The sequence below is a fragment of the Salarias fasciatus genome, assembly GCF_902148845.1.
Source record: "Salarias fasciatus chromosome 23 unlocalized genomic scaffold, fSalaFa1.1 super_scaffold_20, whole genome shotgun sequence".
Classification (NCBI taxonomy): domain Eukaryota; kingdom Metazoa; phylum Chordata; class Actinopteri; order Blenniiformes; family Blenniidae; genus Salarias; species Salarias fasciatus.
The window spans coordinates 16,000,846-16,021,801 of NW_021941230.1; the positions used below are offsets into that span (position 1 = coordinate 16,000,846).

At 49.0% G+C, this 20,956-nt stretch overlaps 1 protein-coding gene and 1 pseudogene across 1 annotated transcript; both read right to left on the minus strand.

Annotated features, from left to right (window-relative positions):
* Positions 1-14,055, minus strand: part of LOC115383900 (mitogen-activated protein kinase kinase kinase kinase 4-like) — a 23,650-nt pseudogene extending 9,595 nt beyond the window's left edge.
* A 4,480-nt stretch (positions 14,056-18,535) lies between these two features.
* Positions 18,536-20,430, minus strand: LOC115383901 (ras-related and estrogen-regulated growth inhibitor). Its single transcript, XM_030086104.1, has 7 exons — positions 20,379-20,430; positions 19,750-19,806; positions 19,603-19,676; positions 19,400-19,535; positions 18,893-18,986; positions 18,741-18,812; positions 18,536-18,644 (listed from the first exon to the last, which is right to left on the minus strand). Exons 1-7 carry the CDS (start codon positions 20,428-20,430, stop codon positions 18,536-18,538), a joined length of 594 nt encoding a protein of 197 aa, XP_029941964.1.
* Between the last annotated feature and the right edge of the window lie 526 nt (positions 20,431-20,956).

The following is a 20,956-nucleotide window of genomic DNA, read 5'->3' on the forward strand; positions in this document are numbered from 1 at the left end:
GGAGGAGGAAGAGGAGAGGAGGAGGAGGGAGAGAGGAAGGAAGAGGAGAGAGGAAGGAAGAGGAGGAGGAAGAAGAAGGAGGAGGAGGAGGAGGAGGAGGAGGAGGAGGAGGAGGAGGAGGAAGAGGAAGGGGAGGAGGAGGAAGAAGAGGAGACGAAGAAGGGAGGAGGAGGAAGAGGAAGAGGAAAGGAAGAGGAGGAAGAGGAAGAGGAAGAGAGGAGGAGGAGAGAGGAAGAGGAGGAGGAAGAGGAAGAACAGGGAAGAATAGGAGGATGAAGGAGGAGGAAGAACAGGAGGAAAGTGGGAGGAAGAGGAGGAGGAGGAAGAGGAGAGAGAGAGGAGGTGGAGGAGAAGAGGAAAATAGGAGGAAGGAGGAAGGAGGAGGAGGAGGAGGAGAAGAGTAGAAGGAAGAAGAGGAGGAAAAGTAAGAGGAAGAGGAGGAGGAGGAAGAAGAGGAAGATTAGGAGGAGGAGGAGGAAAGAGGAAAGGAGGAGGAGGAGGAAGAGGAGGAAGAAGAGGAAGGAGGAGGAAGAAGAGAGTAGAAGGAGGAGGAGGAAGAGGAGGAAGAAGAAGAGGAAAAATAGGAGGAAGAGGAGGACGAGGAGGAAGAGGAGGACGAGGAGGGAAAAGGAAGAGGAGGCGGAAAAGGAGGAATAGGAGTGTGTTTCATCAAATCAGCATGGAGACACCAGGCCAGACACTTTGATGTTCGTCAAACCAACAGGCAGTGTGTGTGTGTGTGTGTGTGTGTGTGTGTGTGTGTGTGTGTGTGTGTGTGTGTGTGTGTGTGTGTGTGCCAGCAGCGGACGTCACATTAATCACCTCCTGGTCTCCTAGCAACATTCTGCTGGTAAATGCTCCGAGGTTTACAAGGTGGGTGTGTGTGTGTTGTGTCCATCACTGTGGGGAGGATCAGCTCAGACAGCAGCCGTGGCGTTGCTGTGACACACACACACACACACACACTCAGCTCCAGTCCTGCTGACCTGATCCACGGTCTCTCATGAGCGGGTGGAGCGACGGGGATGAACGAGTGAGCCAGTCACCACTTCACACTCCGCTCCAGCAGAAAGCAGACGTGTGAAAGTGTAAAGATGTGATTTTGCTGATTGAATTCACTTTTTTTAATATGGTGAAGCTGAAGCCGGACGAATGGCCGACCGGCGCAGCGAGCCCCGCAGCTACACCTTCTGGGAAATTACAAGACACGAGGAGTGGAAGTGAAACCTGGCTCTTCCGGTTGCTTCCTCCTCCTCGCCGGGAGGAGCCTGAGGAGTCGGGCTAATGAGGCCGGGGTCTCGTTAAAGCTGCTGCCCTCGTTAAGACAGAGCGCCACTGGAAGCCCCGCGCCGCCATCTTTAATGAGCTCCAGCAGCTGGCGGGGGGCGGCGGCGCGTCGGGAAACCCTCCTCGACATGCGAGGACATCGCCGTATTCCCACCAAAGAAAACAAGACGTCCGAGTCGACACTGCGAGGTGTTTCGCAGAGTAAAAATGAAATTGGTTTCTTTAAAATGGTCAAAAAAAGGCCTCACAATCCGCGCCTCCCTTTTCGGCGGTGAGTGTTTCTATTGACAGGAAGATGAAATCCGTCACTGAAGAGCCTGACTGAGGCCGTTCCGCCGTCCTGTTTTCTCCCCAGCGTGAGGGAAATATGAAACACGCTGCAGATGAATGCAATAAAAGCCGATCCCCTCTGTTCCAGCGCCGGAGCCTTCCCGCGAGGAAAGACGCCGCCCGCCCAGGTGAGTCAAGGATCCGGCGCTAATGGCCAAAAGGCTGCGGGCCGCCGGCACAGGGGGTTAATGGAGGCGGGCTGGTGGCGGCGTTTGATCCCAGCGGGGCGACGGCAGCATTAAAACCCTGGATGGATCAGCGCAGCGGGAGCCGCAGTAAAACCCGCAGCTTCTGTTTGGCTGCATGAGAGCAACAACCGGGAGGAGAGACCAGAGACAGGACGGGCGGCGGCGGACGCCAAACGCACCGAGGGGCTACGTCAAGGTGCAGCGTCTCAGGACAGAGAGTCGCCCGTCAGGAACTAAGAACCACACAGACAGTATTCTGGAGAGGCTTTCAGATCTGCCAGCTGGTGCAGAAAAACTTTGACACCAACGCTGATTTGATCGAAAATGTGATTTTGAAGGAATACTCCCAAGATTTTGGACCCACGCCCTTTCCCTATCATTGACAAAGTTAGACAAGCTCATAGACTCAGCCGCTGTGCGCCGGTATATTCCGCGGAGCACTGTGCTTGTGCAGATCTGTGTGTATCAAAACGTTATTTTAACGGATTGAAAAGAAAACAGGTCTTTTAAAATGTTTTATAACAATTGGGATTGACTTCACGTGCTAATACGCGGATTCCGTCCACTTTCGTCAGTCCGGCTTTGTTTCCTACTGACTTCCAGCAATTGAGCTAAGCTAACTACGATGCTAACAGCTGGGATCCAGCCACTGAACGCAGAGACACAAAAAACAGGTATTTATGAGCTTGTCTAACTTTGTTAATGATAGGGAAAGGGCGTGGGTCCAAAATCTTGGGAGTATTCCTTTAAGGGCGGTTTGGAACTGACCGAAGTCCTGCCTGTACCAAATCCACACTTTATCCCCACCTCATCCCGTGTTTTTCTGTATTTCACGTCAATCCTGTGATAAGAGACGAGTGTGTTCTCCTGACGAACCGTTCCTTCCACTCCATGACGGACAATCTGGGATCGGGCTGGGCTATGTAGCCAAAAAATTAAATCTCAATTTTTTTCAGCTTTAAATCCGATTAACTATTTTAATCGATTTTTTTTTCTGTGTAAAAAAACAAACTTAAACATTTTTCAAAAATAGGATCTTTTATTGAATGCCAAAATGTCAGCATTTAACTGTATATTTATCACTGAGGTCATTTTAACAAGAACACTTGCTTTGAAATAAATAGATAAAAGGAAAACTGCAGACAAAATAAACAGTTTTGTAAAAAATCTCACAAAGCTCAAATTTAAATGGGTTCAAATCCCACATAGATCAAAGTTAAGCACCAACAAAACACGTGATTTAAGTTTCATTTTAATTTTTATCATATTTGCGCTCTTTATTTCATTTTGTGCCTTATATCAGCCTTTTCCTTTTTATTTTTCTGATATTTCGGCCGAGTTCGTTATGGCAGAAAAAGAGGAACGGACCGTGTTTAATCGCGTGAAGGACCGTGCATTCTCTGTCCCCTGCTGGGGGCTCTCTCTAACTCTTCTCATTTGTAAGAATATTGACCGTAGTCTGTGCTACAGCGCCAGTCCTCCTGGTGTGGCAATTGTGAGTATTACACGCGCCGGTCAAAATCGCAGAGGGACAGAAAACATGAACTCGATGTTGAGATTTAATTTTTTTTTTTTTCACATCAACCGAAAAAGTAAAAACGAATTAATTCGATATATCGCCCAGCTCTAATCTGGGATCCTTGGCAGGATTTTCCCTCCTCTGCCGTCTTCACGGGAGATTCCACTCCGACGCCGCGATCTGAGGCCGAGCCTCGCCGGGCCCCCCAAGGCTTCAGCACATGCCTGTGTTCACAGGGCCACACTGGCCAAGCCGCTGCAACAACACCGCGGCGATACGAAGCCAGCCGGGATGTTGTTGTAGAGATAACACGAGACGACCGCATCGCGTTTTTTTTTAGATTTTAGAGGCAGGATTTAACGCCGTCCAGCGAATGCTTCAGACATGGACATGTGTGGCGTTCTCCCTCGGCGCAGCTGCACATAGTAAAACCTCTGGGTCACTCTCTCCGCGGAGCCAGGTCACGGCGAGCGACGCCGACTTGGAAACACGGGATCAAACCGCTTCATGATTAATCACCTCGGCTCTGGATTCCAGTTCCAAACTCATCCGCCGGCTGGAAAACGGAGGAAAACGGCGACGCTGCACGTCGACGGGGGGCCAGAGAGAAAACAACCACACACTTCAAAGCTCTCTACGTAACGTGGAGGTCGAGTCTCGCGGCCTGACGGCAGCTGTTTGGGTCTATAGGCGGAGGAGGCAAGTCAGGACAGACGCCACAAATCTCCTGCATGAGGAGAGGAATCGCTGCTGAAGCCCAGACTCCAGTGTGGCGAAACGTGAACGGGGGAGGCATGTATGCGTGCAGGCGCACATCAATGTTGAATGTGTGTGTGTGTGTGTGTGCCACATGTGAACTTCAGCTGATAGTTATGTAACTGCACACCGAGACAAGAAAAATAGAAGCTGTGTGGAGGGAAAAAAAAAAAAAAAAAGCCTGTAAAATGTCGTTTCAGTCAGTGTGCACACATTCAAGCCGAAGCAGCCAACAGAGGCTGAACTCGGCATAATTCAATCTGATGTTCCATGAAACTCCAGTTGTGTTTCACCAAAACATGCGCTCAAACTGAAAAACAAGCAAGTCAACCGGTTCAACCCTCCAGCCGTGCAGACCTACTTTTTCTTTTTTTTTTTTTTTTATTCTTTGGCTAAATGTGGTGGAAACGTGATATTCATGTCAATAAAGTGGATTTAATCAGATTAAAGAGCGGCCAGAGGCAGAACGACAGGAGAGAGAGGAGAGAGAGAGAGAGAGAGAGAGAGAGAGAGAGATAACCTGACAGAGGAGAGAAAGAGAGTTTCCGCTGGCTTCGTCTAAAGCTGCGGACTTAAAACCATATGCTTGTCATCGTGTGTGTGTGTGTGTGTGTGTGTGTGTTAGGGGGGCAGGGCTTAGCTGGAGGAAAACTGCTCCGACTGCTCAGACAGCAGGATCCCCAGGACAAACGGAGAGAGAGCAGAGCAGCAGGCAGAGAGGAAGACAGGAAGTGAGGAAGACGAGTGACGACAGATGAAGAGCAGAAAGCCTGGGCACGGCGCAGCAGCTCAGACCTGCCGCGACGAGGGACCTGAAATAGTCTCACGTCCGCTCGAAAAGGCAGCCAATCAGACGGGAGCAATGGCCGACCTGACTCCTGGTCCATTTTGATCGACAGCGCCGGGCTCTGGGGGGCGGAGTCTTCGCTCAGAGAGTAGCTGTGCTCCGCTTGAATATCTGGAAGATCAGAGGGTTTGTGGTCAGGAGGAGGCGAGACGGACGGAGCCCGATGAAGAGTTCATGCATTCATTCCCTTCCTCACTGTGAACGCCTGAAACCCACCGGTCCGTCAGGCTGAAAACGTCACCATCAGGAAGTGATGGACAGTTTTAATCGTCACGGACGCCAAACACCCAGACACAGATCTTTGTCCTACCAACCCCCTGGCTGCACGTCTTCCAGGAAGCTATTTTTCCGACCAAATGTTTGACTTTCACGCAGGTCGAATTTGCACAACGTGTGAATGTTTGTCAGCCAGCAGCTGGAGGATGGATCCCTGATAAGGTTCCCCCTCTGGAGAACAGGATTTCCCAGAATGCTCTGACCGACGGCAGCTACCGGCCGTCTTTACACCGCTGACGGGGAAAACGGCCACAATCAGAGAGAGACTGCGCAAAAACCGCATTTTGAATCCGAACAGGGACTCCGTCAGCCCGGATACATTCTGCCTCTTTAACCGTCTTAATCAGAGATTGCGATGGGAGCGAGGGCTCCTCACAAACCGTCTCCTCACTGGTAATTGTTTCTTCTAATTAAGCCGCGGCGTCCGCTGCCCGTCTCATTACGTCCATTCATGCATGAGCACAGAGACGATTTGGCTGATTGCAAACGTGAAATATTGAAAGCGTTTCTCCAGAAGACGGTCCACGCAGCTGGCATCAGACGTGGTAATTATTAGGCCAATGTGTCGCGCAGATCCCGTCCTGCCTTCCTGTCCTCCTGGTCTCTCGCCGCCACGGGGCTGGAGAGGCGTCTGCGCCTGGGTGACTCAGGCGCTCGGGAGACAACAACAACATTACACAGATTTTAATCCTCGCTTCAAAACATTTCTGCCCTCTCCGTGGCCATGGCAACGCCTGACGGGGAGCAGCGGCTCCATGGCGGCGCCGACAGACTGGAAGAGCCGCCGGTACGAGAACCCCGAGTCGCTGGGCGCTTCCTTCTGGTCGGACAATTTCAATGAGCCCGAGTCCCTCTGGCGTGTGTCTTCCTGCGTTATTTCCTAAATCAAATAAAAAAGCAGCTCACCTGGGCTGCTGTCCATATCGATGTGTAACAGGGACGGCCTTTCCGCGAGCAGGGGTCGCTCTAATAGGTGGTCGTCGAAGAAACTGTTGAATAATTCACTGCTGAAGTCGTCCATCTGGTCACCTGAGAAAGGCTGAAGCAGACACAGGTTTCAAAAACAGGAAATCATCATCATCATCATCCATATGCCACTGGGCGTCCAACGACATGTTTGTCCCATCCTGACAACTGTCAAGTCACTCTGGGACCGGGGGAACTCTGGGACAAATCCGACCTCCAGGCAGAAGAGAGACGGACCATTTGTTCTAAACTGTAACCTGAGGACGGCTGGAGTGTTTCAGAGTTCTTCCACCTCTGCAGACCGCAGAGTCCACGGCTCGTGGCTCGTTCCATCATCCAATGATCTGTTGAATGTGTTCTTTTGAGGAAAAAATAAAGACAAACATGAGAGGAAACTACCTAAATCAGCTTCCCAATTCAAGGTCAAGCCTTCCAGTGCTTCGTGCCATCGAGTCAGCAGTTCAAAAAAAAAACCCACAGAAGACTCAACTACTCAAGCTGAAGCAAGAAGGTCGACTGGAACGCGTCTCTGTATGTTTGATTTGATTTCTCACACACTGGATCAGTGGTCGGCGGCGACGGACTGAAAGAGCCAGTCAATGGGAAACAGCACTGATGGATGAATGTTCGGTCTGGATGAATGAGTCACTGAGCTGGAAGCCTGGGACTGCATGGTGCTCTGATTTACACACACACACACACACACAAGATGAGTCACCCCGGTCTTGAACAAACATGCAAAAAATTAGGCGAGCAGCAGACGTACATGGATCGATCTGAACTCGGTAACACACACACACTGCGCCTGGAGGCTCACAGACAGACAGTCACAGAAATAAGTTGATTAATGAGCATCAATTAAGTTGATTTACATGTTTCATTCCTAGAAAATTAGCTGCAGCTTGGTCTCCAAAAACTGCCAGAAGAGTCTGCAACACTGCCGCCATCCGACATACTGCGACGCCCCGGTGATCAGAGCCTTCGGAGGAGCCGTTTCAGGACGATTCCCCCAGAAGGGAGACTTTGAGACGCTGCCGAAACTCAGAAGCCTTCCTCCAGCTTTCAGTAGGTTTTAAAGCCGTGGTTCATGTCGAGGTGTCCGAACACTGCGGAGGGTGAAGGAGAATAAAAGGCCAGATTGTGGATGTTTAAAGGACCATCTGGTCGGCGTGACTCATGGGAATCTGCTGGTGTTTATAGGATCTGGTAATGTTCTTTAAATATTCCCAGACGAGTCGGCTTGAAGCAGCGCTCGCAGCTTCACACGTGCGTTATCTGTGTGTGTGTGTGTGTGTGTGTGTGTTTGTCTATATTTGGGACTTCGTTTGGAGGGGTCAAGTGAACAGAGGTTATGGGATACCTGCAGCTGCCTGGAAAATACAGGCGCACACACACACACACAGACACACACACACACACTGAGGAACAAATAACAGCAGCACACAAGAAAACCCGATGTTCTCTGGAGACAAACCTGTGTCGACTTTTGAAGTGACCTGAGAGGAAGTTTTGAGATTTTGGGGGCTCAAAAGGCGTTTTTCCACCGCAGGAACAGGCACACGAGTGGAACCAATGACATTTAAGAGCCAAACAATCCAGCAAACAACTGCGACTTTTCATTATCTGTGCCCCATGTGGCCACAATAATCTTTTTAAACTCTCTCCGGAGCAAAGCCAGGTGAATTCCTACATTTAACACGCTGGAAAACCAGTTTAAATGCTTTCAATTGCACAGGTGGTCGGCAGCAACACAGAACTCACAGGCTTTGTGTGTGTGTGTGTGTGCGTGCTCAGTGATCCTGCACTCACACACGACTGAAGACTCACTCATTCATAAACAAACGCGCCCACATGCGAAATAGTAGTTCCTGCGAACAGAGCAGCCTTGTTCTCCTGCCGCACTAAACGCCCAAATAATATCTGTTTGAAGAGCCTGGCTTCTGGCCCTTTAACTCGCTGCCAGGAGGGAATATAGGTCACATTCAAACCAAAAATAAACAGAACAGCTTCCCTAATTGACGGTAATAATGGGAGCGATGCAGAGAGAGAAAAAGCAGAGAAAGGTGCTGAGCTGCAACAGCTATGGATGATCTGAAGTCAGAGCATCAGCTGAACACTGCTGAACATGAAACGCAAATTTTTAACTCTTGCGCCTCCACCAGTCAGATCATCAGTTACACCTTCCCTCGAGCGCAGCTTCACCTGCTTCAGGCCAATCCCAGCGTTATCAGTCACCTGCCATAATTAGGTTTTCCAATAACTGGCAGGTTCAGGTATTCTGAACATGTACAGACACTTTTTCTGGCTTTCTGCTGACATTCAGTCATGGAAGAAGAGGGAATCCTGCACCATAATCCCAAAAATTCCACATATTTGTTGTACATACAGAAAAAAACAGCAGGGGCTCGGGGCCGGGTACGCAAACGACAATACTGCTTCGAACCGATAGTTCTCATATCAATACAGCCTCGATGTGCTGCAGCATGAGCATACCAGAAGCTCAAAGTGTTACCCTGCATGTCTTGCGGCTCACTGTCGTCTGCACTGATCCCTGGATAGTCTCTACGCTGCTGCAGTTCCTCTCTTGTGTGCTTACAGTCATGCATTTTGGTATTACAGGACATTTATTTCAATTTCACAGATTGATTCTTTATGTATAAGTTTACTGGACAGTTTTCTGTTGCTTTCACATGACTGCATGTCTCTCTAAACGCTGCAGTCGATACGTTCATTGTGCAAACCGCTGCTGAGCTGCATGGATTACCATTCCTCAGTATCATCTTCGTGCTACTGAATGCCTTCTTCTCTTTATTCATAAATCACTGTTACACAAAGAGGAAAACTTCCCTTTGAGTCCCAGATTTCCATGATTCTATCCAAATGAAAATGTGTTTTGCACTCCATTGGATTAAAGTGCTGACTGGAAGCATTTATAAGCGCTTCAATCCAACTCTTCTCTGATCTGCAGAGCTCAACCAGAACCATGACTTTGACAAAAAGAAAGAAATAGCAATGTGCCTGCCTTATAAACATATGGTGTTGCCAACAGGAAATGGATGGATCCAGGCTTCAGGCTGCGGCCATGTCCATCCCTTTCTGATCACAGTGGACCATCTCAATCTGACTGGTGGCCATTGTAGTCGCCAGATCGTGTGGAGGTGAAATTCGGTGAGACCCTCACACAGAAGCTGGCGTCGTTCTGGCTGCAGCTGAAGCGTTCCGAGCTGGAACAGCTGGAGTCGGTGTGAACTGCCCCGCTGCCGTCAGGACCCGTCATTACCTGAAGCTCTCTGCTGGGAAACCGGCCACCATCAGGGGAGAGACCCGTGTTAAAAAGCAGTTGACAGGTTTTACAGCTCATTCAGGGCTGGCGCGTCGTTTTGAACTACTGGGATACAAACCCCTGCAAAGACACGGGAAAGACGCAAGCAGGGAGTAATTACGAGTGTCTGTAATGAAAGGAGCCGAGTCTTAACATATCGCTCTGCTCTCCTGTCATTTCACTGCCAGGGTGAACCAGGTGAAAACCTGCGTTTGGCCTGTGGGTCGCGTTTGGTGCAGAATGCAGGATTACAGACAGTCAGTGAACGCCTCACACTTGCATTTACATGGGACTTTTTATTCCTCTATTAATCAGAATAAAGCCTAAATGACCATGTAAACGCCTGAAAATCAAGCTTAATACGAAAGACTGGCGGACTTATTAACCTCAGGAAGCGGAATTATATGCTAATCAGGCGCGACCATCATTCTGATCGTTCTGCGCATGCTCCGTGTGATGACGCAATTTTCCAAGATGGCGGCCCGCAGCTCCGCGTTTCGACTCGTATGGAAACGATGGATTTAACGGCAGTTTTTAGAAGAATTGAATATAATGAAACGAGCGGGTCGACGGGCGCTGGGCAACGCGGACACTTTCAAAGCTGTAGCGTCAAAGTTAATCGATAAAAACGCCGTTTACTTCCGGGAGACGTCAGTACGTCATGGCCGCCCTCTGTCCAATCAGAACGCTTCACAGGACCCCGGCGTGTCAGAGGATTTTCCACATGATTTTTCCCCCAAACCAATTCCAAATTAAAAACACCATCTAACCACACTCACTGCAGGAGTTCTCCCAGAGCTCAGTCACATTATATGTTTGGATAAATTCAATAAAGTCAAAATCATTCTTCCTGTTCTCCTTTGAGGCACAACTGCTCGTCACAGTGTGCCGCCGCCCCGACTGCTCTGCCGCTTTCAGAACTATTTGCCTTCATGGGGATAAAGTGGATTACAGACAGCCTCACGGGCCAAAATCTTTGTCATTTGTGGATTGAATATTGCAGTGGAAAGTATCGTAAAATGCTCCGAACATCATGTAAAGGCCAAAGGAAAATACACTCCATCTATAAAAGCCCTGATGAAGTCATGTACTCTCACACTGGGCCTCCAGGCAGTTTTATATTCAGCCATAAACCCAGAGTGAGAGGCTTTTGTTTGTTGTAGAATAAAACTAAATGTGAAGTAAAACTACAAGAAGAAAATTACTTCTTTCTATTCAAGCTTGAACTTGAACTTGTTGAAATAAGAGCTGCCGCTTTCCTCCACCAGGAAACAGAAACGTTCTGGAACAGGAAGCAGTTTTCTCACTCCATTGATCCTGCTGCATCGTGCATTTTCTCATTTCACAAACTATTCGGTTCTGCAGGAATTAGGTCATATAATCAGCTCCTAACGCTGAAGGGCATGCAGGGGGCGCAGCCAGCCGAGGGCCTTCATGCTCAGTCCGATCAATAATCTGTGCATCAAAAGTCACATTTAGAGAACATGATTTTATATTCAAATTTCCAGTTTGCACTGATAAAATTGACAAGTGTCACCAAGTCATTCAGATTAATAACACAAGTTTATATAAATTAATTAAAAAAATATTTGACTACTGAGGTAAAATATGAAACAAATGTGATATTTTCTTTTTCTTCGAACAACAAAAAAGCCATCATGAGAGCAGCTTCACTGAGTTGCAGTCCCGCAGATAAGAAAATGATCATGTTCTTTCCTCAGTGTGTGTGTGTGTGTGTGTGCGCGTGTGTGCAGACACACAAAAAAGTCTCCAATAATCCAGCAGAGTATTTTTTTTCTTGCATGCCTGCACACATTCCTGCAGTCTGCCCGCTGACCAATCAGAGACGAGCGTGCAGATGAGGTGGGCGTGTCCCCGAGTCTCTCTGCCCTGAACTGGAGTACAGGGTCTGAATGGAGAGTAGAGTAGAATAAAATAGAACAGAGTAGAGTGCCCCCACATAAAAAGGACGGGTGGGGTTGGATATGAAGCCGTGAGGCGGGGGGAGAGGGGAAAGTCTGCAGAAGTGTCTTGGTTTATGCTTCAGCTGGGATGAGAACAGAATCCCAGCGACTGGAGGAACTGTCCTCCGTTGACCTCGTTTCACACAGGGGTGTGTGTGTGTGTGTGTGTGTGTGTGTGTGTGTGTGTGTGAGCCTCCCAGCAGAAAAAGTCAAACTTTCTCACATTTCAGCTCAGTTGTGAAACTTGTACTTCTCCCATTTCTCATTGAATGTGATGAAGACGCTTTAAAGAAAACAGCAGAGCAAATGAAGCATATAAGATTGAGATAACTTATTTAAAATCAGGCTAAAACTTTGCAGCTTTTGCACAGATCTGTTCAGATCTGCATCCAGCTGAGAGGTTAAGATGGGTTTTGTTCTCTGGGTATTGGATCACACCAACAATTCACCAAACCCATGGAATATGAACCCATGATGAGAGACAGGTGATCTCTTCCAGCCCCTCTGGTGTTTTCCTGAGGATTTACTGGAGCTGTGTGCAGAGCTCAGGTCTCGGCAGGTTGAAAGCTGCACTTACGACCGCAGAGTCAATGTGGGACTGACCAGCAGCAGAGCAAGTCAAGGTACGGTCACATTTCAAGAAGAAATGCAAAGAATGCAGGAATACATCCAGAGAAATCCCTCATCTAGCTAACCTAGATGACTCCTGTGAAGATGGTTGGAGATGGAAGATTCACAAAATCTGATTTCTAGAAATAATGAATAAAAAAAATCTTCAAATAAAAGTAAATAATAAATAGAAAGCCAGTCTGATGAAGACAGACAGCTCTCCGTCTTTTTCTGTTACACCAGCAGCTCCCTGCTGAGAACACCAGGGCACACTGTGTGCTGGAGGAGGTAAACAAAGGGCAGGCGAAGAGGCGTGTGTGTGCGTGTGTGTGTGTGTGTGTTGTGTGAACTGCACCACAATGCCCACATCGCATCGTAGCATTTTTTTTTCCCCCCCGATTACAGTAGAAATCATCACATCAAGGGAAACTCCTGGTGCTTCAGAGGAGCCTGTCTGAGCGAGTAATGAACTAAAAACCCGAGTTCATTCAAATCAAGCAACTTTCAGAAGAATCCTCTGTCAAACTGAAAAAAATTAGATGAACACTAAACTGACTTTTTAGAGTCTGTCACAGATTTCTCAGCATCTGCCTTTTCTGTGTGAACTTTACACTTTGGTTGCTGTCCTTTACTAAAATATGGCCAATATATGTCGGACCCAGCCAGGCGGCCTCACCGCCAGGCTGACTACTTTATTTAGATCAGGCTGGCTGGAGGGGGGTGAAACCACAGGCAGACTGCTGGGCTGACTCACCCACCAGAACAGAGGTCTGCCTGCAAACCTGGGCCGAGGGGACGACACAAAGTGGAAAAAACAGACACAAACACACTAATTCGCTCACACTGTTATTGCGATCCGGGTCCACTGAGCCCGGCGGGACACTTTTCACCGTGGCACCACAGGCATTGTCTCAGGTTTGGATTCGGTCATCATAATTAGATTCTACTGGAAATAAACTAAAACAATGATCAGCAAGTAAAAAAAAAAAAAACCTGGAGTGAACCAAGACTGTTTACACATCCAGTTCATTCTGGATGCAACACTGCTGCTCCAACCAGGAGGAGGAGGAGGAAGACAGACACAACCACGTGCTGGTTTAAACTTAAAGTACATGACACTGAGAGTGGGGAAATGTGGATGTACACAGGTGTGCTTCAAACAGGGCACTTTTTTTTGGGGGGGGGGGGGGCAGTATTAGTATTAGGCTAGAGTCACAACAAAGCGCATAAGAGAGGCAGATAACTGTTAACAGTGAAAATGTGGCTCATTTCATCAGCTGATTGGCTGCTGAGGGTTCAGATGCTCCAATTAGAAATCAGTAATTATCAGCTAATATGAGACCCAATCCCCCCCCCCCCCCCCCCCCCCCCCCACACACACACACACACAGTAAAGCAGGTGTGCTGCACACCTTTCTGCTGCGCACACACACACACACGTTCACCAATAAACTCGCCAGCTTGTGAAGATGTGTGCACGCTCGCACGACATGCAAACACGCACGCACAAGGTGAGAGGGCCGGATGTGTGTCAGGATCTGCACCTGCACCGCCCTCCCGAGGTCCGGCTCCGGGCGGAACAGGCGCAGGAGGTGCGTTTGGTTAAAACTTGCCCAGACAGTGTAAATACAGACATGTGGAATTTATTATTATTATTATTAACACATTAAATGAAGTCAATAAAGGGGTGTAGAGGCAGAAAGGACTCACCACATTCGTGAGGAAATCTCCGTCGCTCAGCTCCTCCAGGTCCAACAGGTTGCTCCCTGCAGACGGGTACAGCTTCTCCGCCGTTAGGCTGTCTAAGATAGACTCCATCATGACTGAGTGTGTGAGAGTGTGTGTGTGTGTGTGTGTGTGTGTGCAGGGATGGACAGCAGCTCTGTGGACTCAAAGCCTGGATGTGGACTCTGAAAGGTGCGGAGGGCTGCAGGAGTCCAGCCGGATGTTCACACCGGCCGAGGCGAGCCGAGTCCAGCTGCTGCTCTCATTCACTGACGAGACGGAATTCAGCAGGACCCGCACATCCTCCTCCTCCTCCTCCTCCTCTTCCTCCTCCTCTTCCTCCTCCTCCTGCTGCTGCTCCTCCTCCTAATTCCTCTTCTTCTTCTTCTCCTCCTACTTCTTCTTCTTCTTCTCGCTTCTTTTTCGTGCGGAGGACGCTGCGCTCCATCCAGTCTCTCCGCGCTGGCTCAGCCACGCGCTCATGAATATCCAACAAGACCACGCCCCTTCGGGGGCGGAGCTAACAGACCACGCCCATAAACAACCCGTTTAAATATTCTCCCAGCCACAATCTTTCATTTTAAGATTTAAATCGATGAGCGGGTGATTAACAGGAACAATTAAATACACTTACAATACTGTAAATATTAAAAAACAGAAAAATATGACTGCAATCCTTTTTTAACTTTTATAGAAATTATGATTATTACATGATGCATCAGTGATGATATCAATCATTACTCAAATAAAAATGATGAAAACATTTACAAATATTTGTTACCTGTATATGAATTATGGTTATTTCCATGAAAACATATTTTAAAGGACTTTTTTATTTGAATTCTGTCTTTAAAACCATTTACATAACTTGACCCTTCTTAAACGTAATCACTTTCCTCTGTTTCAGTGTGGATAACTGTTTTCTTGAGCTGTTTTAACCCGTTCATTGGAAGTTAGCTGAAGTATGGATACTGGACAGATCTTTTTACATTTACAGTAACAAAATTGAAAAAAAAAATACTTATTTTTGATTTATGCCTCTTTATGTAACTGTGCATTGTTAAAGGATTTCTTTTATTGAATTTCCCACACAATTAATAAATTATCCATTTCTGTATCTCTCTTCTTGGTGTGACTAAATATATTTTGCAATCGTTGTATTACAATGACAGAGCTGTCTCGTCTTAACTGATCATATTTTATACTAACTTATCTCGCTTTATTAAAGCTTGGGTTTACACAGGCTCTGTGGATGTTAACAGTAAAGACCGTATTTAAAAATGGTTTGAAAATCTGTAAATAAAGACAAATGAATGCCCTGCTCAATTCAAACAAACTTCCTTTTTTTCATCATGTAATTAGAAAGTGTTCAATCAATCACATGTTCAGGGTAGATAAAGAGATTAAAGACACTTTGCTTGTTACATATATTTTACTATATATAATATTATTTTATGGCCAAATTCTGACCGGGATCCTGAGCCACTGAGTTCAGGGCCTGTTTCAATGATCCTGAATGAAAACAGTTCATGAACACACATAAACTCACTTCCAGTGTGTGAAACGAAGAAAGACGAGCGACTGCCTTGATGGGTTTGACACCTCTAAATCCTGCCTGCAGCAACCACACACACACACACACACAGCTACACACTCACAGGAGCAGTGGAACAGATATTCCTTTGTCTCCTGGGATCCTCCTGCCTCAGATTATCTCTTGTGGGAGAGTGAGGAGGTATCAGTGGTGCAGAGGAGTGCAGCTGTTAGGTAATCTGGGAGGTTCCACTGAACCGATGCCACAAAAGGCCGTTTCTGGATGTTTTATTTGTGGGCTGTAATTCCCTTGTGAGGCTGATTAATTAGGACAGTTCTGATTTCTGAACCTGAAGGATCCTGATGAAGGTTTTCAGAGGATGAAGCGGCTGACGGCTGATCCCGGACTTCGCTCCGGGCTGCTGACTGGGTTGTTGGGTTTAGGGTCATCGGAGGGCGTGGCGGCGGCTCAGACCCAGAACTTCCCTCCACAGCCAACAATAGTGATAATAATCGTCATTTTATGCTCCTTTCCCAACAATACTTTGTTATGTAATGATCTCTTCTTACTCTCCAGGCTGTTTCCCACCTGAGTCCTTATTTTCTGATCCACCATGACCCCCTCCTCCCTCCGTTTCCCCCCCGGTGTCTTCTTCTCTGGCCTCTTTCTGCGTCCACATATCGATTTACGGAGGTAGCTGTCCCACCCCATGGGACAAAGCATCTTTGTTTATCTCTCTCTCTCTCTCTCACACACACACACACACACACATACACACATCGGTGTTGCGTAACCGTGATGACCTTTCAGTGACGACAGCAACTTCGCTCAAAATCTCACACTTTCAAACTCAGATTTGAACACACTCTGAGGAGTTCTGACCTCAGCTTCTCGGTCTTTCTGATCACAGATTGATCAGGTGAAGCTCGGCCTGAAATCAGCCTGATTTTCCACCTGTGGCTGAGTTTGCAGACAGATCTGTGTCGGCGGAGGAGTCAGAGACTCTGTGTTCGAACCGGCCTTGAATTTCTTCAAACTTTGAACGAGCCCAGGCTGTTTGTGCGTCTGAGTGGCCGGGCGCCGTGATTGGCTGCCCGGCTCCTGATGCCTGCCGCGGGGAGCTGCCGATTGGCCGCCGCTGTCACGATGCCGGCGTGAGTCATCCTCTATTCTGGGCGTGCGGCGCCGACATGGGGTCGCGACCTTTCGTCTCTGTGGTGACCACTGTAGTGTCATCACGCTTCCTGCCCGCCCCCCTCCGCTGACCGCCGGCCTCCATCATCCACCCAGGCTCGACCGTCTCCGTCATGTTTCCTCCCACGCCGCAGTGACACCGGATCACCAACAGCAAATCAGGCATCAGTATCAATTACTGCTGTTTCACAACCAGCAGCAGGTCGGCGATGGAACAAGGACTGTCTGAACTACAATCACTAAAAGACGCCGCCTTCACCGTCTCATGCAATGATAAATGATCCCAGACTGCTTGAGTTAGGCCTGAGATTTATCTCAACCAACGGGACATTTTCACTCATTGTTTCTGATTCAGAGCGTATTTCGGTGCCATGTTGACACAGAAATATAGGTTTTAGTTCACAGTGAAGCCAAACAGTCATTATGCTCCGGTTTATCCCTCATAAATCCCCATAAAAGATCCAACGAGTCGCTTTCCCCTGCGCCGTTCCACCGCCGACAATTAAAACTACATTATTAAAAAGTCATCGCAGACAGTTGACTCGACCGAACGGACGAAGCTAAAAATAACAGAGAAATTCGGGCTCAAAAGCAAAATGCGGAGCAGGACTTATTTTTACCCTCGGGGCTCTTTTAAAAGGCCTGTGGGGTTGTGTGGGTGGCTGCTTGGTGGTAGCTGGGTGGAGCAGTGGATGGGATAATAAATGGTCACAGGGTGGACACAGTGGAGCAGTGGAGCGATGGAGATCCAGGCCTCCGGTTTGCCATGATTCCTGCAGATAAAACCGGCTGAAGGAGTTTTTCCCTCCCCGTTACTCTTCATCTCGCTTTCTGTATTTTCTACTGTGTTCCTCTTTTTCCCCTCCTTCTCCGTCGGCGGCTTTTCCCTCAAGGCAGAGTTCAGAAGTTCAGGGAAGAGCGGAGAGGCTGTTCCGGCAGTCAGGTTCATTCTTCACTCAGTGTTTTAACGTCGACACCGAACAGGCCGGACCCTGATGAGCTCCACCGTCTTCACAGTCAGGAAAGATTCGCCATCTGAACATTGTTCCGACTGAGAGCAAAGCTGTTTAATCAGAAACTCTGCTTGAACAGGGGGAACTTTATTTAACAAGCCACGTGACTGCACTGCCCCCTACTGGAGGAAGCATCATCTAACAACCCAACAACAACCTGGGTGTCCAGCTTAAAAACAGTTTAAAAACTTTTACTTCAAAAGATGCTTGAAGAAAACAGTCATGATTTAATTCCATTGATGTCAGTGTTGCTCTGGACAGAAGCGACTCATCACTGCCTCCTACTGTGGAAAAGTGGTACTGCTTTAATTTCACACAGTGCCTTTAAATAAATGCTGGATTTTTGCATCTTGTGTGAATCTATCAGGATTTTCAGTGCAGCCGGGACATCATGTGTCCTCTGTCTCCTCCGAATAACCTCATCCCGACTCGTTAAACCGTCTGCTGACTTTTAAAGGCTTCTGATCCACCGAGGTGATTGAAACCGGCTGCAAACCGCCGCATCCCTCTCAGTCCACAACTCAAATTCTCCCAAATCTGTGAAAAGTCACTGGACTGCACGCATGTGTTGTGCGCTCCACCACTTTATTTTTTGTGTTTAGTGAGTCTCCAGAGAAATGTCGCCTGGAACGTGAGTCCCTCTGGTCACTAACTCAGTCCTCATCGCGTCCAGAGAGGCAGAAGTTTCAGATCTGAGGAAAACAACGACTGAAACAGGCTTAAAGCTGAAAACTAAAGTTCAGAAATCGTTTGAGAGAGAAGGAGTAACACGACACTGCCACCTGATGGATGGCAGAGGTATTACCTCAAGGTCAAGGCGTCTGAACTCGTCTCCCTTCAAGGAAATTTGTTTTGGACAAGCTTAAGTGTTTGGCAGTCTGTCTTTAAAACATGCTCACGTGTTTACTGACGACGGCCGCAGTGAAAGAACACGAGAAGAGAACAGAAGACGTCGTTTTCTGGAAGGGGAACCAGTGGAGCGGCCGGCCGGTCGGTTGGCGGCGGTCACCACTGCATGGTCTTGGACCGGGTCAGTTTCTTGGTCAGAGCGTGGCGGACAGTCAGCATGTAGGAGCGGCGGTCCGGCAGGGGGCGCTGCTGGTCCAGCACCAGCCTGTCACACAGTGGGGGGGGGGGGGGGTCGAACTCATCACCGGGGCGCCACAGTTTGACCAACGGTGGCCGGCTGGCTCTCACGGCCGATACACACCTGATGAGCTGAAGCACCGCAGCCTCCACGGCCAGCGCGGCCTCGGCCACGGACAGCTCCCTGAAGCCACACCTGGACAGTCGAACACAGCGGCGTCACCGACGCGCTCAGGGCCACGTGCACGAGATTCAGCCAGACCGAAGGACACTCGCCTTAAATCCTTCGCCAGCCGCTGTCCTTCCTCCGTCGTCACCTCCCTGCCGATTTCCAAATCCGCCTTGTTGGCTACCAGCACTGTGGGAACCACTGACACACACACACACACACACACGCAGTTAACAGGTTATCCTGTCAACACACAACCTACAGAGTGCGAGACAGTCCGCCAAACATGGACTGTGCGAAACGGTGAGAATAGACAGACGTGACGCCGAGGCAGAGCAGAGCGGCGGACAGTCAAACAGCCAGTTCCTGTGGAGATCATGCAGGCGGCTGCAGGGTTTTCAGGACGCTCACTGAGGTTAAAGCATCCTGAAATGTCCAGAAACTGGAGGACACTGTCAGGGTGATCGGACGTCTCAGAGAGCTGCGGGCAGATCAGCACTGCTTTTCTTTAAATCAATACATCACTCTTTATTTCTGCAACACTAATCCGTCCTCCAGTCGTCTCGTGGCCTGAAGCGCAGCTTCCTTCAGCGGCGTGTGAGCGATGGTCTCACCCAGGCTCTGTTTGGTCTGGTCGATGAGCGTCTTGAGTCGCGGGACCTCCGTGAAGCTGCAGCGCTGCGTGATGGAGTAGAGCAGCAGGAAGCCGTCGGCCCAGCGGATGGAGGCCTCCAGCGAAGCCGCCGAGCTCTCCTGAGGGGCGACAGCTCGGTCACGCTGCGTCTGTCGCCCGTCCCGCGCGTCTCGCCGAGCTCACCTTCCAAGCAACGTCCAAGATCTCCAGATCCACAGACTCCTGGTCCACCGTGCGGCTGCACCTGTAGGTCACGTCTGCAGAGAAGCACAGCGACGCGGCGCTCTCAGCTGCGCCCGCCAGCGGGACGAACGGGGTCGGCGGACCTACCCTTCTTGCGGTCGTACTCTCCGATGAAGCGTTTGGTTACGAAGCGGACGCACAGGGCTGGAGACACAAAGCAGAGACAGGCAGTGAAGAAGTCTCTCGTGCTCTCACATTAACGGGCTGAGTTACAGGCCTGCATCCTCTCTGCTGCAGCAAACGCTGGCCCGAGGCCCGGCGTGGGGCCTGCAGCTCACTTCTCCTCAGAGCTGCCCGCTGTGTTTAAATGCAGGCTGCTTCTCCTGTGTCTGGCTGGAAGGAGCCTGCAGAGCTCGTGTTTGTTTGACTTGCTGAAGGGCTGGCTGTATTTTAGTGAGGTATAATAAAAGTTCACTGCCTGAGCTGCCGTCGCAGCCTCTACAAAAGCAAAAACCCAGTTTTCATTCAGGCGTTCTGTCTACGTGTGGCCCAGCAGACAGAGGCGGCAGTCCGCCGTCCTCTCCTCCGGGAATCTTCTCCTGAGGCGCCTCACTCCTCCGGTCTTGTGTGTGGTTTCCATTTTTAGCAGAAACCCTTCAAACTGTGTCCGAGACTAAACTTGACCTCTTTCGCTCACCGGTGATCGGCCCGGTTACACAACCCGCCACCCAGCGCACTCCTCGTTTTTCCACTCACTCCCCAGGGCTGCACTTCACCTGTCTTTCCAGTGTTGTGCGCTCCCAGCACCAGCAGCTTCAGAGGGACCATTTTCCTGCTTGTTAGGCTCCTTCCTCCTTCATGAAAGCCCTGCAGGAGGGGTGGGGGGCAAAAAGAGCGTTCCTAACAAGCTCATCTGAAAGTTTCCCCCAACAGGATATGGAGTGAGAAGAACAGCTAATGCAAGAATGCCTGAATCTAAACATTTAATAAAACACTTCTTCTGCGGCTCAGGCTCGTTGTCGCTCGTGCGTCAATTTCAAAAAGCTCAGAATCAGTTCTATTGGTCATAATATCAGACTTAGACCGGTTAGACTGCTAAATTCAATCATCGCCGCAGCACCAAACACCAGTTTTGACATCAAATGTTAAAAAAAAAACACACTGTACCTTCTAGGTGAAGTTCAGATGTGGAGATGTTCATTACAGACCGGCGTGTTCGGCGACTGACACTGAGCAGGCTGCAAACCGAGGGATGGGACAGTCCTCTGTTTGTGTTTGGGTAGAAGACCAACCTCTCTCTCTTCCTTCCCTCCCTCCCTCCTTCTCTCTCTCTCTCCCTAAGGGGATAAAATAA

Coding starts and splice junctions, on each gene's coding strand:
- LOC115383901 (XM_030086104.1), bottom strand. CDS start 20,430: ATGGTCCCTCTGAAGCTGCTGGTGCTGGGAGCGCACAACACTGGAAAG. Junction 19,677..19,749: donor AGAGTACGACCGCAAGAAGG/GTAGGTCCGCCG, acceptor GCTTCTCTGCAG/ACGTGACCTACAGGTGCAGC. Junction 18,813..18,892: donor CGGCTGGCGAAGGATTTAAG/GCGAGTGTCCTT, acceptor TCGACTGTCCAG/GTGTGGCTTCAGGGAGCTGT.